Raw genomic sequence first — 17,419 nt, 5'->3', positions numbered from 1 at the left:
AAGAATACTAAAAGTTGCGCTTCAAATCACATGGATAAAGAGTTAGATGAACCAGTTCTCAAGGATTATAACCATGGCCTCATTACTAGCCCCATAAACAGTTATGTTCCATAAAGGTTAAGCTATTGCCCATATCAAGTGCGCACTGAGGGCCACCAGGGACTCTTCCTGCCACAAAATAACTCATCAGCTTGCCACAAAATAGTTGTTCCTGCCTAATAGGTCAGACAGGCCACCATAGTCAGAGTCAGGTAACAGAGGCAGAAACATGGTCTCTAGAAGGCCATTGCTGAGGTACTGGAAGAAAGAACCCTGGGTGTCTAAAGAAATAAAATAGATTTGATTTCTACCATTAGAACATCAAGTGAAATAGCTAATTATCACCTTAGTGCACATGAGGGCTTATTTCAAAGGGGATGAGGCCCAGGGTAAGAGCTAGTGGGAGGGGACCATAGTACCTAGAAGAAACAAATGTTCAGGGTCTATGAAGGGAAAGTGAGTTGTAGACCAAGAGTATTATCTGGTGCTTCAATATACCTCCCATTCTATCTGCACAGAACATGGTAGGTAGATTATTTAATAACAAAATATTTTTATAACAACGATGACCATTTATGAACTTATCATATGCTTATTTTACTTGAATTATCTAATTTAGTCTTTACAACCCTTGTAAGTTTAAAGGCAAGAAAGCCAAGACTTAGAGAAGTTAAATCTGTTCAAAGCCAAAGAAGTTTTAAGTAGTATAGCTTAGACGAAATCCAAGCCTGTTTTCATTCTTAACTACAGTTATACACAGCCTAATGTTGTTATCTGAGCCTTGGGGTAGTCATGACTTGCCCAAGGCCACACAGCTAATAAATGGCAGACCTGGGGTTTCAATCTAGGCCTATGTAGTTACAAAACCTACACATTTTACACAGGTTAGAGCACCACTCCAGTGGGTGAGTCACAGAAAACACCTCAAATATTTCATATTCCAGGGACTCAATCATATAAGGTCTCACTTCAGGGGAATCAAGAATCACCTCTCACCATTCCTGAGCAGTCCATATCCTAGCAACTCAAATAGAGTCAGAAGTCATTTGACACTGAACTTTATTTGTTCTGGCCATCTGATATACTGTCCACCATGCTGGGAAACAGAGACAATGCCAAAGATCAGAGATATGCCAAAATAAATATTGTTGGCCTCAGGAACAGTTCTGGAGGACAGGTTGTCTGCTAGTCAAATGCCTGATCAGGAGTCCTGTCTTCTCAACTCTAAATGGGTGCTGCACTCTAGAGACCAATCACTGACTTTAGTATTCAAAGTCTTGATTACAAAGAGGTATAAATTACCCACTTGTTGATGAGAATCCAATTCCCTTAACTGGTCATGGCCAACAAATGGGAGGGATTTGGGGGTAACCCAGTGATAGAAATTAACTTGAGAACTTCTGGTAAACATCAAGCAGGGGCTGGAAAAGTGACTCCAACCGAGAAGCCCTACAAAGTATGACTAAAGTTGCCCTAGAAATATTTTTCTAGGAGTATTTTGTGTTAACCAACCAGCGCCAGGCAAGGAAAGGCTTGCTCCCCAGAGACCTCTGGCCACTCACTTCAGCTTCCTCCTTAATGCAGACCCCATTCAGTCAGACTTCAGGGCTGCTTCCCAAAGCTGATAAGGTGAAAGGGTTTCCCACCATCAAACAGCAATCGTTGCCCTTCTCTGTAGTTTAGAGTTCAAAGAGTATCTGAGGCCGGAGAGGAAAAAATACTGCTGAGGTATAGTCTTCTCTGCTATTCCAGCTCTAGCCACCTGGGGGCCCCTGGCTCCAGAGAATCAAGGACCTTGCTTGGCTCCCAGGGAATGATGGGGAGTTGGGAAACCCATACCCAGCAGGCCAGAGTCAACTCTGTTTCACCAGCACCTGAGGTCGGGCTAGTGCACCATGAAGTCTCAGGTTTCAGGGGGGTGGCAGTTGCCTGTGTAAAGGCTTCTCTGTTTCTTGGAATTATACAGAATGTCTCTTGTGGCTTTTCCTGCTCCCTCCTCTTTTCCTGTTGACTCTCCCCCAACTGGCTTTCTGAAAGGCCAGACTCCAGAGGAAAGCAGCAGATGTTGACTTTACTTCTTTCAAGCCAACATCAGCTCCCTCCTGTGGAGTGGGGAGCAGGCAGGAAGGTGAGAGGCAGGGAATAGAGGAAGCTAACCCTCATTCTTTTCAAATTGTGAGGGGGAGTGTAGAAGGAATCTGAAAGGAGTCAGGGACCTAGACAAAAAATTCTTGATTCCTAAGGATAGGGAAAAAGGCCCCAGTGTTGGCTGTGGAACCAGGATCATGAGGAGAAAAGCAACAGTGGGAGTGTTCCTAGTTTGGGTGCTAGCCCTTCTTGCCTGAGGTAAGGCCTCATCTCTTGCCAGCAACTTCCTCATGACTCAAAAGTCAAGCCAGGGTTCAGGTCTGGGGAGACAGTCCAGAGGCTTATTGTTGTCCCCTCTGAGTCCCCAACCCTCCACTCTTTTGCAAGTCTTTGGGAGAGGCTTCCAGGGAGGACTTTCTCAGATTTTATTCTGCATTCATTGCTCTAATTTCTCTTCTCTTTTTTCTTCCTTGGGAATCTTCTTACGGGCAAAGAAGCCAAGCTGTAGGGGAAGAGATAAGAGTTATTGTCAAATGCCCTGCCTGGGGACCTTGCCAACAGCCCTCAGACATATCTAAAGTTTTCACTTTTGTTCTGCTTCCAAACATGAGGTTCAAATTTATTTTATTTGGCTTAGTTTAATTCAACCAATATTTGTAGAGTACAGAAAAGGAGATCCAGGCATGACACCCAGCACAAACTCTGTTTTCCCTGCTATAATCAAGGATCCTTTAACTCATGGGCACCATGCCCCATACTTCTAACTAAAGCCGGCCATGCTTACCTTCCAAAGGCAGAAGACAAGAAAAGCAAGCAGCAGCAGCCCTCCCAGGACACTGCCAGTAAGGATCCACAGGGAGATAAGGACAGGTCGGGTCTGAATCACTTCCAGGAGGCTCTATATGGGGAAAATTGTTTTTTACCTGCACCCTTTCACCCAGCTAGCCTCATCCCACATTATAGCAAAGCCAGCCTCAAAATAGAAGACTAAAAGGAATGAAACTAAGGCAGGAATGGAGGCAATGAGATGCTAGCATTATTCTTTTTTTTTTAATAGTTCATTTTTTACTGTACTTTTTCCATTACCCTTTATCCCCTGGGACCGTAGCATTCTGATTTATCACTTCTGACTCCCTGATTGATGCCTAATAAATACATTTCTGTTCTGAAAGAAAGCCCACAGGTGTCCTTACCCCATCCCCACCCTTACTTTTCACAGCTCTTAAAGTCATCCTCCAGCCCCACCTCACTCCAACGGGAAGTTTCAGTTAGCTGAAGGACACTGTTCTCCTCAGTTCCCAACTCAAAGGTGCTGACCACTGTCAGAGACTTGAATTTGGCCTGTGGAACAAGTGGATGTGAAGACATTTAAAGTGAGCCATCATCAGGTAGTGTGGCATCTGAAACCCCAACAGCAAAGAGGAGGCTATGAGACACACTTTCAGGACCCTTAGGATGAGGAAAAAAAGGTTGGAGATCAAGGGGGAAAGAGAAGAAGGGTAATAGATGAAAAGCCACCAGCCCTTCATTGTGCTGTTTGCTCTACCTAAAATGCATTCAACTTCCTTTTCTTTGGCTAGCCCCTACCCCTCCTTTAGGTTGAAGTTCGTTTTTTTTAAAGATTTTATTTATTTATTTATTTTTACAGAGAGGGGAAGGAAGGAAGAGAAGGAGAGAAACACCAATGTGTGGTTGCCTGTCATGCACCACCCCACTGGGGGCCTGGCCTGCAACCCAGGCATGTGCCCTGGCTGGGAATCAAACCGGTGACCTTTTGGTTTGCAGGCCGGAACTCAATACACTGAGCCACACCAGCCAGGGCAAGGTTGAAGTTTAGATGTCATCTCTTCTGGGAATTAGGAAAATGTTTCCTCCTAACCCCCACCACCTCTGATAAGGTTATAATATTCTGTTTACTTTTCTGTCTTTCACCACTGAATTATAAGATCATTGAGGTCAAGCACTATGTTTTATTATGTGTCCCTAGTGTCTAGTACTTAGCACAGTGCCAAATACTTAGTGGTTTATTGATAAATCTTTATTAATAGATGAATGAGTGAAAAACAGTATACCAAAGAGATAAGCAGATTTAGAGAGGAATGACCTGTTGGAGTTTACTTCCCTAAAACATATGCCTGTATCCTAGAGATATTGTGTTATTCAAAGTAGATGGTATATGCAGATATACAGTAAAAACCCATAGCAGTAAATGCAACTGTTATAATTAAGATGTCATTTCCCCACTCAGGAATTCACAATGACTCCTAATTGCCAATCATACTAAGTTCAATTTTATCTCCCTAGCTTTAGAGAATTTTCATGAGGTAGATCCCTCTCAACTATATAATCTTACTTCTAACCACCCCAATATATATACTGTATATAATATCAACTATTTGTTCATTCACTTAACAAAAATGTATTAAGTCACTACAATGAGTTAAGCGTGGTGCTAAATGTTGGGGATCTTCTCCTCAGTGTCTGTACAGGACCTTTTATATAGTAGGCACTTGATGGATTATTAATTGATTGAATCTAGGTATCCCATCAATGTTGATTGATTATTGGTATAGCACTAAGGGATGATTAATGGAGGATAATAGCTACCTTTTAATGAGTCCGTCTCATTAATCATTTATTCTTTTTTAAAAAGATTTTATTTATTTATTTTTAGATAGAGGGGAAGGGAAGGAGAAAGAGAAGGACAGAAACATCAATGTGTGGTTGCCTCTCACGCATCCACTACTGGAGACCTGGCCCGCAACCCAGGCATGTGCCCTGACCAGAAATCAAACCCTGGGTGACCCTTTGGTTCTCAGGCCCGCACTCAGTCCACTGAGCTACCAGCCAGGTCTCATTTATTCTTTACAACTCCTTAAAATAGGTATTATCATTCCCACTTTTGAGATAAGATGAAAGAAGCTTAGATAGATGAAATAACTTGCTCAAGGCCCAACAGCCTAGTAAGAGGTATAGTGGAACTTGAACCCAGGTCTGTTTACCTCCAAAGCCTATTCTCAAGTTCTAGATAGGAGCAGAAGGTGAGAGTAGTAGAAAATAAAAGGTTTACCCTCTGGAAAAATTCATTGTGAACCAATCTCAGTAGTCCAACAGAGACCTCGGTCCCCTTTGCGAGCCGCCCAAGGTGGCACCTCACGACCTGACACTGAGTATTGCTCCCATTCTACCAGAAGAGAGAGACAGATCAGGACCTGGGGTGGAAAGCTCCCCCATTTACCACTTCAGGCTCTACCCCCAATCCCAAGGCTCTAAACTCTACTTTCCCATTCTGGACACATTTTCACATTCTTGTGACTCATACCAGTTTGCTTGTATGCTGAAGCTCCTCTGGATGTACAGGGGGCCCTGGAGGCTCAGTCAGGTTCTGCACTGTGCAGCTTGCCTAGAGGACGATCAAACTTGAGAGACTCCCTTGATGGTGAGAGGCCAGCTACTTCAAGCTCAGCAACAGCATACTACCCATACTCTTGTGATGGGGTAACCCCTTTCTTCTCAAAGAAGCCACATATGTAAAAGAAAGGTCCCCTTGGGGGAGGGGCCCTAAGAGCAGTGACCTAGCAGATAAGGAACTAGTGAGTCCACCAGATTTAGGTAAGAGGGCTTTATATACCCCTAGCCCAGACTCACATTGTTAAAGATGACTTGAGACAGTGACAGGAAGTAATTGCCCCCATGGGCCACAGCCGGAAGGAAGGCTGAAATGATGAGGCCACTGACCACATAGCAGCCAAGGTTCTGAACCTGATGGGAGAATTGGAAATGGGAAGAGGCAGGAGGCAGGAGACAGAAGCCCCTTCCTCATCTGCTCCCCTTTATCCTAGATACTATTGAAATATAAGACTCTTCCTGTTCTTTCCCCAGGACTCCTCCCCCTCCCCCTGCTCATGCCAAGGCCCCTCCAGCTTCTCACCTTAAGAGTGGTTTTGAATTCGGGGCCAGGACCCACTGGCAGAGTCCCATATGGGTGAACCTCATAGCGGTGCAGAGTGGACTCGCTTCATGAACACCAAGTCAGAAAGTACATGATCACAGCCACGGCACAGACAAAGAGGCACATGGTCAGCATACATATATACAGGGTCTGGCACAAATAGCACCCCTTTTTAATTACAAAATCCTAAGCATGTAATTCTGTAACACAACAATATCACACTCAAGCACACCATATGATATTTTAGGTAAAATGTTCAAATTAAAACTATAAATTACTACACTCATATTATTTCCCTACCAACCACACTCAAGCAGGCATTATTTCTGCCAGACTCTACAGATTCAGGGAAGGCTGAGCCACCACACAGATAAAGAGATGGGGGTACATAGAGAAGATAGAAATGGGACATGGCACAAATTAACAAACTTTATGGCCACATTCCACATTCCCTCACCCCTACTCCAATCCTTAGAGCCCAGCAAAGCCCTATACCTAGGAAGAAAGTAAGATGCTTAAATGAGAAGGTTTCATATGAGTGGGATTGAGGGCAAAAAGATGTAGCAGCCCCAAGGGTTTGGGTTTTGGGAAACACTGAAGCACACGGAGGGAGAGGTGGAAGCATAGAATATGAGTCTGGGGTCAGAACAGGGTGGGGGAGTCCCAAAGGAGGACAGAGACATACCTAGAGAAGAGGAGGTGAGGTTCATATTGGATGTAGGCTGAGGTCTGGGCTGTGTTATCTTGAAGGGTTCCATTTCTCTCCAAGCTATTGCTGTAGGGTCATGGGAGAGAGGCTGACATCCTGTCACAGATACCCCTTTCTGGAGTAGAGGAGTCAATGCTATTTATTCCTTCCTCCCCCAACACACATACCACCACAACAGCCAAGACCCAGTAGAAGAGGGCTAGGAGGGACTTCCCATTGTTCTCACCTGGTGGCAGTTAGCCTCACAAAAGCCTGGCTCAGGAGGGAGGAGCAGCTAAATTCAAATTCTAGCAGAAAGGTCACCTGGAGGCAGGGGACAAGGGGTCATTGTAGATTCCTATTCATGGGGCAACTAACTACAAGGGAACAGGAGCCCTTGTGTGCCTCCTTCTCTAAGCTCCCAAACCCTCCTGATTCCAGCCCCTGCTCTCTCATAGAGCCCCTTTCTCATCCTGGTCCCCAACTTACCTTGGCTCCAGTCTGAAAGACGGGATGTCCTACACTGCAGAGACGGGCATGAGGGGAAGGAACTATGCATTCCACCTTCATTGGCCTGTCCTTCTGAGAGCAGAGAAATAGGGGCGGAGGCTGGAGCTGGGAGTGCAACTGCTTTCCTGCCCTCAGCCTCTAAACCCTGAGCCTTTCTCTAGAGACCCCTTATAGCTAAGGATAATACCCCAATCTTCTTTCTTCTTCTTCTCCAACTCCTCCCAAAACCCTTCCCCAAAGGGCACCTGAGGAGTGAAACTGGCTAGGTGAAGGTTTCTAGAGAAGCTGAGGCTCAGGCTAGTGTTGTAGGCATTTTCCTTCCTGTTCTCCAGAGTTGCTGACACCAGTACTTTCTGCCGACCACCTTGAACCACGAATGGGTCCTTCCTAAGAGTGATGGATAAGGGAGAACTCAGGAGTAGAAGAATGACAAAAGTCTCACTTCTATTGTCTTGGGCAAGGAACAACCTTTTAGCTCCATTCTAGTTCCTTCCAGTCTGGCTCAGTTCACCCTGGTTTGCCCAGTTCATGCCCATCCCACCTGGAGCCTCTGATGTCCATGTTAGCTTGAAGCACCAGGTCTGTGACACATTCATTGTCAGGGCCACAGTCCTTTGAAAAGGGGACCTGAAGGGGAGAGAAAGCAAGGAAAAAAGAATGCAATTGGGAGAAAAGTGAAAAGAGAAGAGTGAGTGCCCAGATCAGATTTCACTGTGATCTCAGGTCTCTTCCCTCCCATTTCTCTTGAATTCACTGAAAAGGGCAGTGTTGGGATCCAGGGGCAGGGCAGGGCAGGGCTTGGTACTACTGACCAGCTTTTGTATAGACGTGGGTGAACCCTCATCCAGCACAGGCCCTGGCTTTGTAGCATTGTCCAAAGCAAAGGTCACAGTCAAGGCTACTGGCCGGAGGTAATCTGATGTGTCCTAAGGGAAACCAGAGTCAAGGATCATGGGGAGCCAGGGTGAATGGTACAACTCAGGCCCCAGGCAGAATGTGATCATTACAATGATCATTTACTGAGCACTTTTATTATCTTTCTCTTTCTTTCTCCCTTCCTTCCTTCCTTCCTTCCTTCCTTCCTTCCTTCCTTCCTTCCTTCCTTCCTTCCTTCCTTCCTCCCTCCCTCCCTCCCTCCCTCCCTCTTTCTTTCTTTTTCTTTCTTTCCTCTCTTTTTCTCTCTCCCTTTCCCTCTCCCTCTTTCCTGAGTACTTTCTCTGTACTGGGCACTGTCCTAAGGTTTTATTAATACTATCACACTTACTTCTAACACAACTTCTACCATGCAGTAATTATTATTATCCTCTGCCTTTGCAGGCAAGGAAACTGTGGTTTGCAGCTTATGTGACTTTCCAGATTGAGCAGATGGTAAATAGCAGAGTTAGGACTCAAACCCAGATCAGCCTGACTCCAAAGTCTGAATTTTAAAAAATCCAGCATAAATTCCTCCTCTGATACAGCCATCCCTTTACTCCCAGGCCCTGATACAAAGCAGTTCCTATTCCCTCCTCACCAGCACATGGAAGTACAGCTGCTCACAAGTGACATTCCCCACATTAAGCTGGAGTCGCCTAGGGGACAGCCTCTGACCAGAGCCATCAAACGCTGCACGGGCCCCAGTTGCCCACTCATCCAGTGATGCTGTGAACTGCATATCTGAATGGGGCAGACAAGAGTAAGGGTGAAGAAGATCCAGAGACGAAGGCAGGCAAGGGGTTGAGAGTTGTCTAGGATCCACTGTAGTCACTCACAGAATCGGTGATCCCAGTGGCCAGAAGTGCGGGAGGTCACTTGGAAGCAAAGGGCTGCAGAGAGGCAGGCTGCCTTCTGGCCTCTCCGCACGCAGTCTCTCTGAACCACACTGATGGCCGGTGGAGTCACAGCCAGTGAAGGAGCCAGGTGAACAATGGGCCTGGAGCTAGGAACAGGGTGGGGAAGAAATTCTAGCAGTAGGAGGAAAGCCCTTGAGAAAGGCAATTCCCAGTGTTTGCCTCCTTGAGGTAAAAGGAAGGAATGACAGGCTAAGCATACGTGTTACCCTTACCATAACCTTCTGAAAGAAGTAAGATAATAGCTAACATTAAATAAAACACTTGCTATGTGCTAGGTACTGTGTTAAGATCTTTACCTGATTATCTCATTTAATCTTCACAATAAGCCTATAAGGTAGGAACTATTCTTATTCTCATTTTAAAAACTAGGAAATGGAGACACAGATTAAGTTGACCAAGAAATCCAAATCTAAGCCTGTGACTCCAAATCCCTTGCTTTTAACAGCTATGCTATGCTGTTCACTGTTTCCTGAGATGGGACCATTCACCTGAGCAGGACAGCTGCCCCTTGAGCACCCACAGCCACATCTATCAGGCCATCTCCATCCAGATCTAACCGGCCATCCACACTTCGACCAAAGTAGCTGAGGGCCTGTGGCATGGATATACCAGCAATCCGCTGAAAGGAAGAGAGGGGAGACTGAGCAGAGACTCACACACCTGGTTTCCCAGGCTTCCCATCTGGCTCTTAATTCTTTCATCAGACATGGGGAGGAATAAGAGAAACTTGTCTGTGTTCAGGAGTCCCTAGTATAGCGACCTGTATCCTACCCCACCACCTCACTTTTTAACCCAGTATTTGCCCATTTATCCATGGTTTCACTTTATGCTGTTTCCCATAGTTACCCATGGCCTGAAAATATTTAATGAAAAATCCCAGAAATGATCAATTCATAAGTTTTAAACTGTATGCCATTCTGAGTAGTGGATGGAATCTTAAGCCATCCCACTCTGTCCCACCTGGGACATGAATCATTCCTTTGCTCAATGTATCCACACTGTATATGCTACCTGCTATTAGTCACTTAATAACTGTCTTAGCTATCAGATCAACAGTTGAGGTATCACACTACTGTGTTCAAGTAACCCTTATTTAATTTAATAATGCCGCATTCACATCACTTTTCTTATAGTATATTGTTATAATTGTTCTATTTTATTATTGTTGTTGTTAATCTCTTACTGTGCCTAATTTATAAATTAAATTTTATCACAGGTATGTAGGTATAGGAACAAACATATAACATAGTATATATAAAGTTTGCAGATATATAAACTATCTGTAGTTTCAGGCATCCTCTGAGGGTCTTGGAACATATCCCCTGTGGGTAAGGGGGAGAATTCTGTACTGATTTAAAAAAAAAAAAAAAAAGCATTTCTTCAGTTTGGGTCTCAAGTTAGGGGAGTATTGATAAGCAAAGAACACAGCTTCTTTTCCCTTCCTCCCAACATGCTCCTGCTTTGGGCACTCCTGACCTGCACAGGATGGGGCCTGACTCCACTCTTGGTCCCATGATATAGATACAGTGCTCCATGGTGTCCATCCTCCAGGGGTGCCCCTACAGCCACATCAGCAAAACCATCTTGGTTCATGTCAGGAAGGGCCCCCATGGCAAAGCCAAATCGAGCATCTTGTGGGGGTTCTGGCTGAAGCGTTCCCTGGAGTGTTAGCAAGGACTGCTGGTGGAGGTGAGGAGAAGAGAAATGCTGTGCTGATAGTCCCAACCTCTCAGCCAGCCCTCAAATGTATGTGCCTTCCCTTCCTCCCTCCCTCCATTCCCTGCAAAAATGGTCTGGAGGATCCCAGCAAGCCTCACCTGACCCACCAGATAAACATAAACACGTCCTGTCTCCTTGTTCTGGGGTCCCAGGAACATAGGAGCAGCCACAAGTAAGACATCAGTTGTTCCATCCCCATCCATATCCAATGGGCAGAGTTCACTGCCAAAGTATGAGCCAATCTAGGGAGTTGTGAGGAGTAGGTATCCCAGAGAAAAGGGAAGGTGATTGTGAACAAGTGGGAAGCACCCATCATCCTGTCAGTCTAGTCCTCACAGCTCTAACAGGCTCTGCCAACCAGAACTCAGCACAGACTCTTCAGGCCTTTCTCTTGTACCTTTATTCTCTTCCCCTACAAGCTAAATTTCCCTTGGAATCTAAGGGTCCCACCCCCCATTGAATTCCCTACCTGTTCCCCCTGGAGGCTCTGGGCGATCTTCATAGCCCCATCTTTCTTAAGCTGGAAGGCAATGACCTTTCCTCGATGTCTAAACCGAGGGGCCCCTGAGAGAAAAAGGCGTTGTCCACCCCGCAAAAGCATGGAGGAAACAGAGTAACCTAGAATTGTGCAAGGAATCAGGGGTGAAAGGAAAAGAAGATGGGGTCAAAGTGTGAAGGTTCCCTAAAGGCATAGGAAGAGGTCCCAAGGAGGGTAGCAGGAGATCATTGAGAAACTGCATGAGTTAAGAGGAAATCCCTCATACCCCACACTGGGGAAGCATTCTCCCAACTTCCAATCCTCCACAACTCTCTGCTACTCACCCAGGTAAGCTGCATGGTTCTGCAATGCAGGGGGGAACTCATCTTCTAGGGCCGTCCGTGGGGGCAAAAGGCGGTAACCTTCTTCAAGCCATAGTAACACTGAGCCCCCCCAGTCATAGGCCCCCACCATCCCAAAGAGAATCCCATCCTGTAGAGAAGAATCAGATAGGGTCACTGGAAAGACAGTGGGGAATAAGAAAAAAAAACTCTCCAGGAGTGACAGGGTCACTGAGGGTATACTGGAGTCACTTTGAAAGATATGAGCAGGTCAGGATGGACATTGGTTAAAGGAGGAATATAGTAAAGCCCAGGGGTTGAAGGTGTCTTAGTCAGAGGTTGAAAGGAGTCAGAGGTTGAGGGTATCCTGGAGGGGTCAGACTGTCCAACCTTTAGCCGATGAGTAGAGAAACCAATCTGAGACATTTCCAGACCAAAGGAGCTTTCATTTTCTTCATGAGACCCTTGAGCATGAGAAAATATTGAGGCAATATCAGGGAAGACAGTTCTCCCCTTTGCCCTACTGAACTCATTCCAAAACCCCACCTACACTCCAGAACTCCCCCTACCCTGTCCTCCATTTCTTCAAGGGTAATCATTACCCTCAAGGCCAAAAATCCGGTCTCCTAATGCGTCCACAATGTCAGTCAGTGCAGCTTCATCTGTGACATTGAAAAAGAATCTTTCATCTGGATCACTGGCGATAGCTCTGATTTCCCGTAGGAAAGAGCTAGGATCTCGCTGCCGCCGGAGGTAGTGACCAAGGACCTGAGGTCAGGAGAGATCAAGGTGGAGCCTGTTAGTTGTGTGGAGTGACATGGTAGAGCTGGTACAGAACACAGCCAACTAAAATGAAGGAAGGGAAATATGGCTGATATCTGGGAAGTGGCGCATGCCCGTTTTCCTCAAGTTCCCAGCCCTCATTGTCACCATCCCCACACCCTCCATTATTCCAGATCTTCCAGATCTTACCGCAATCCCATAGCGTGTCACTCTTCCAGCCTCACAGGCCTTCAGTGCTGCAGGAAGCTCCTCTCCATCATGTGATTCTCCATCAGTGACAACCACCAGTAGCCTGGCAGCCTCTGGTCGGCCCCCACGGAACTGACTGAATCCTTCTGTGCTGAGAAGAGAAAGGAGTTGTGATCAGATACACAGATACACATGCACATGACCTGACAGCATCAGCAGTTCACCAAGGTCAGGCACCTTGCCTTTTAGACCATCTCCCCTACAGCATCTAGCATGGAGACTGGCACACAGTGAGAGCTCAATTGCTTGAATGGCTTAGAACATATAGAGCAGCATATCATACATGCAAATAAGTATAAAATTCATTTATTCCTAGATTAATTTAGCAAATAGTGCATTTGGGAGGACAAATATTAAGAGGATGTACAATAAAGAAGAATAGTCAGGTCAGGCTAGTCTTCCCTAGAATGAGTTTAAATTATTTTTGGAAAGTGAGCTGGGACATGAGTAGTAGAGAATCTGAGGGCCAAGATCAAAGTGGGAATGGAAAGAGAGAGAGAGAGAGAGAGAGAGAGAAGGAGAGAGAGATAGAGTTAGTTATGTCTGCAGAGAATATGGAGAAATATGGACACATATATATATATACATTGTAGAAATGTGATGAGAGGGAGTGCAATGACAGACAACTTAGCTTTCCCCCACCTACCATTAGTGTTCACACAGGTAAACATGCAAGGTATCTTGAGAAGTACACCCTGCATTCCAAACCCTCCCCTAACCTTTCCAGGCCCTCCTCACTCTGGCCTCCCACGTGCCCCTTTCCCAGTGCCTCACCAGGCCACCATTACTGCTTGGGAAGTCTTTGTTTCTCGGCCCTCCCGCCGACTCAGGTTTCTTGCTGCTCTCACCACTTCTTCCTTGGTTTGGAAATCTCCCAGGGACCACTCATGTATAGGGCTCTCACCATACTGTATCAGGCCCACCTGACAATAAAGTGTATAGTCAAATGAAATGTGTATATGAAGGTAGAGAGGGAGAAGAAAGTATGTGAGGGAAAGTAGATGGGCATCTGGATACTACTGAAGATACTATCTACACCAAAAAAAATTTTTTTGTAATCCCCACCTGAGGATATGCTCATTGATTCTAGAAAGAGAGGAAGGAAGAGAGAGAAAGAGAGGGAAAGAGGTCTCTCCCCTCCAAGTCCATCCTTACTGCCTTCTGTTACCTGTATCTGCTCTGGGTCAATGAACAGTCTTCCTACTAGTCTTCGTAGGAAAGTCTGAACTTCAGACCAGGGGTAGATGCTGTTGGAGCCATCCAAGACAATGACAACATCCATGTATGTAGGGCAGCCTAGGAGGAGGGGTATGGTGATGGAGAGCAGAGGGGTACAGGATACTGAGCATGAAGGCAATAAGAGAAGAGGTCACAAGAGGGCACACTCAATTTAAACATTTATTAGGCACTTCTGACATGCAAGGAAGGTAGTATGCTAGGCCCCTCGTAAATGTAGAAATGAATAAAAGGAGATGGACATACATGCGATTTACTAAAAAAACAATAAATAAAGAATTAAGTACTAGGTAGAAACATAGCACCACTCTATGCTGTGGAAGAACCAAAGAAGGTCTGTTCTGTTGGTGAGCAATCAAGGGAGGCAGCAACTGAGAAGATATTGAAGAATGAAGATATTTGAAGAAAATAGAATATAAGAAAAGGCTTTTGGTGGAGAACTTGGTAAATAAAAGGAGATGGAGATATAAAATAGATGACACATTGGAGAATGGTGAAATAAACACTGTAGCTTAGGGTGTGGAGGGATATAGTGAGAGTTGTTTTTGAAGTTGGTTTGATCAGTTCATGGAGTCTTAATGCCCTGGCTGAGTCTGAATTTTAATCTGTTAGGAAACATGAAGCTTATGCAAGTACATTAGGCAGCAATGAGGACAGCCATTCAGACCTCCTGTCAAGCATCATACCCTGATGCCCCATCATTTTCCCACCCTGCACCCCATTCTGAGGATTGAATCTTCAGGCCCTTTCTCTGGCTTACGTTGTGCAGTGGGTGCCAGGCTTCCCTGGGGCTGGAATGAAACATCTACATGGGCACATATCCCAGAACTGAAGACAGAGGAACCGCAAGCACGAGACCAGAGAGGAGCACAGGCCTGGGGATAGATGGGGGACATAGTTACTTCCAGGTTGAGAGGGAACCCTCAGATCATGCTCCTAGTAGAAAGTGGCATTGAGAGTCACTCCCCAAGGTTCCCCTCCTTTCTAGGGTTTTTAACTCCTTGACCCGTCCACACAGACCAGTTTCCCTTAACATACTGCTCTTTTCTCTGCCACAAACCTCCAGAAACCCTGCTACCACCCTTTCCTTAGCTCACCATAAATCCCCCATCACCATCTGTCTCTAGTAGAGACATCCCCAAGTGCATATTCACAGCAGGATGAGATGAATTTCCCAGTCGATAGTCTCCTGGTTGGAGGGGGGTGGAAGAAAATGAGATCATGGAATCACAGATGGTTTGCTTGAATTCAGGGTGATTTTAAAAGAGTATGAGAAGAGATCAGAATTAAGTCAGGGCAGGGAGTACGTGGGATGGGGGTTAAAGGTGAGGTATAAGGGGTCAAAGTTACTAGCATATAAAGGTTAGGGGTTAGGAGTAGAAGAATGAGGCATCTTCTTACCCAAGTGGCCCTTGGCACATGGGGCATTGTGGGAACCCTCTACAGGGCAGTGGTAAACATCTCCCCTTCGGTCACCTGAAGGCCCATCCCAGGGAGCACCCACCAGCATCCTAGGGGAGGACATGAATATAAGCATAGTGTGAACTTGACCTTTGAGATAGACCAAAGGGAAAGTGCATGGGGGGGGGGGAATCTAGAGCCCCAGCCACTTCCAAAAGACAAGATTAGTTTAGATTCCCATCTATCTTGCCTCCCCTTTAACAGCTCTATCAGAGTCCCAGTCCCATGACCCTCTGGTTTCCTCCTCACCATCGCTGTCCGCCCCCAACATGTTGTAAGACACTGTATCCAAATTCAGCCTCAGGTGGCCCTGGGAATAGGCGTGGGTGATGCACATCCAGGTTAAAGGGGGAGCAGAGACCTAAGGGGCCAGGATCATAAAGTTAGCGGGAAACAGTCAGAGAGGCTAATGAATGCCCAGAGGGGCACAACCAGAGAGAAGTTGTGAAGGAAATGTTTTTATAGTCTGTCTCTCTGCTTATTACTCATAAGCTGTCCTGGCCTCTGTCAATGTCATATACTCAGAGCTCCAAGCAAGGATGATCTTCTTGTATTTGGGTTCAGCTATCTAACCTGTGGCCCTCTGCCATGCTAGTATAGTGCACAGCTGAATTTCCATTCCAATCCCTGAAATCTCGATTACAGACATGTCTGGGTCAAGTTCCTCTTTTCCACATTATTCCTCCTACACATCCTCCTCCCCAAGCTGTGAGGGTCAGAAGAGGGAGAGAGTCTGTCTGCAGTCCCAGAACAACTATTCCTTTCAAATTATCCCCAAAATCAGGACCACAGGGAAAACAGGAGGAGATGAACACTGAATGTCTAGGTCTCTTTTTTCTCTTTCTCTTCTTGACTTCCAGTGTCATTGTTACACATTCACTCTGATTCTCCAATGTCTAGGTCTCTGGTTGATTCCAGCCCTGAAAACCTCAGTGGTAGTTAACTGGGTGGGGTCACTTGCCTGCTGCCCCCACACATGGTTTGCTGTTCATCCTTAGTAAGGGTCCCTTCACCCTAGTTTCCCACAACCAGCTTCCTTTCTAAACCTACCCACACTCCCAACTGCCCCCTGCCTACCAGCAAGCATTTCTTCCTTAACTCTTAACCCATTCTAAAGACCCCCCAATTATGTCCTTGCTAATTCTCCCCTCCTATCCCTTTAAAATCAGAGCTGGTATTTTAGGAAACGAAGATTACAGGGCACTGGTGAGGAAAAATTCCAGGCCTCTGGTCTCTCCCATGGTTCTTTCCCTGTGTCTTGCTCCTTCCTTTCAAGCATTCCCCAATTAGGCCATCCCACTACCACTACCACCAATGGCTGTATCTCTGTCTCAAACCATGCTCATTTTTAAAGAGGTGTTTTGTACATGAGCCTTTTTGCCTCCAGGAAACTGGCAGGGTTATATGTCTAGGAACCGTAGCTTATGGGTTAGATAAACTCAGAATTCTGACCACACAGGTAGTCAGTTATGCCTCAGGCCCCAGAGACCACCAAGAATAGGGAGAGGTAGGGAGGGGTATAAAAGGAATCAGTTTAGCCATGTGGAAGATCACATCATGCTTCCTTTTGGTTCCCTCATTTCTCCAGGGCTTAGAACATAGGTTTCAGATAATTGGACACAAATCTTACACAAGGCTCTGACAGTCTCAATACTGAAACAGTCATATAGTGTGGGCATAAGAATGCAAACACAAGCATACAGACACAAACACACTAGCAATGGAGAATCAGTGTTCGTCTCTCATCCTAATTCCCAAAGAATTTTAACCCTGAGGTCCCAACACCAAACAATCCGTATACCTTCAATTCCCATCAGAAACCAAGAAGTTAACCTCCCTCACCTGTCAGGAACATCAGGGACAAGAACAGGTGAGGGATGAGGGGCAGCTCCATGCCTGGTTGTTGTTTGTGCGTGTAAGAAGTCCTCTGTGCCTGTGTCCCTCTCCTTTTCTGTTTCCTTTAGTTTCCTTCCCATCCTGCCCCCTCCCACTGCCAGCTAAAAATAAAGTTGGAAGGAATGGGAGGAGTGATGGCTGGAAACT

The 17,419-nt window shown here is 45.8% G+C and overlaps 1 protein-coding gene across 3 annotated transcripts; it reads right to left on the bottom strand.

Moving 5' to 3' along the window:
- Positions 1–1,081: 1,081 nt before the first annotated feature.
- On the bottom strand, positions 1,082–17,345 carry ITGA10 (integrin subunit alpha 10). Of its 3 annotated transcripts, none has more exons than XM_024571210.3 (30): positions 17,219–17,345; positions 15,626–15,737; positions 15,317–15,426; positions 15,013–15,104; positions 14,676–14,790; positions 13,848–13,975; positions 13,454–13,602; positions 12,620–12,770; positions 12,250–12,415; positions 12,038–12,111; positions 11,651–11,798; positions 11,298–11,446; positions 10,927–11,070; positions 10,586–10,789; positions 9,598–9,728; positions 9,029–9,195; positions 8,791–8,933; positions 8,090–8,203; positions 7,819–7,904; positions 7,523–7,664; positions 7,257–7,349; positions 7,015–7,091; positions 6,765–6,854; positions 6,059–6,143; positions 5,776–5,889; positions 5,450–5,530; positions 5,198–5,311; positions 3,373–3,468; positions 2,912–3,025; positions 1,082–2,629 (listed from the first exon to the last, which is right to left on the bottom strand). In XM_024571210.3, exons 1-30 carry the CDS (start codon positions 17,268–17,270, stop codon positions 2,564–2,566), a joined length of 3,507 nt encoding a protein of 1,168 aa, XP_024426978.2. In that variant the 5' UTR covers positions 17,271–17,345; the 3' UTR covers positions 1,082–2,563. The 3 variants fall into 3 exon arrangements, with proteins under 3 accessions (XP_024426978.2, XP_045037656.2, XP_045037660.2); XM_045181721.2 differs by having other exon boundaries at positions 7,257–7,346; positions 17,219–17,338; XM_045181725.2 differs by having other exon boundaries at positions 10,586–10,786; positions 17,219–17,338.
- Positions 17,346–17,419: the final 74 nt, after the last annotated feature.

This window comes from Desmodus rotundus, chromosome 12, assembly GCF_022682495.2.
Source record: "Desmodus rotundus isolate HL8 chromosome 12, HLdesRot8A.1, whole genome shotgun sequence".
NCBI lineage: Eukaryota > Metazoa > Chordata > Mammalia > Chiroptera > Phyllostomidae > Desmodus > Desmodus rotundus.
The sequence above is the reverse complement of the archived record's forward strand: the minus strand, read 5'-3'. Positions and strand labels throughout refer to the sequence as shown.

Bases quoted from the DNA above. Each gene is read 5' to 3' on its own strand.
- ITGA10 (XM_024571210.3), bottom strand. From the start codon at position 17,270: ATGGAGCTGCCCCTCATCCCTCACCTGTTCTTGTCCCTGATGTTCCTG. The intron at 12,112-12,249 runs GTAATGATTACC...CTCATGCTCAAG, and splicing joins CCGGATTTTTGGCCTTGAGG to GGTCTCATGAAGAAAATGAA. The intron at 5,531-5,775 runs GTGAGTCTGGGC...ATCGTCCTCTAG, and splicing joins CTCAAGTCATCTTTAACAAT to GCAAGCTGCACAGTGCAGAA.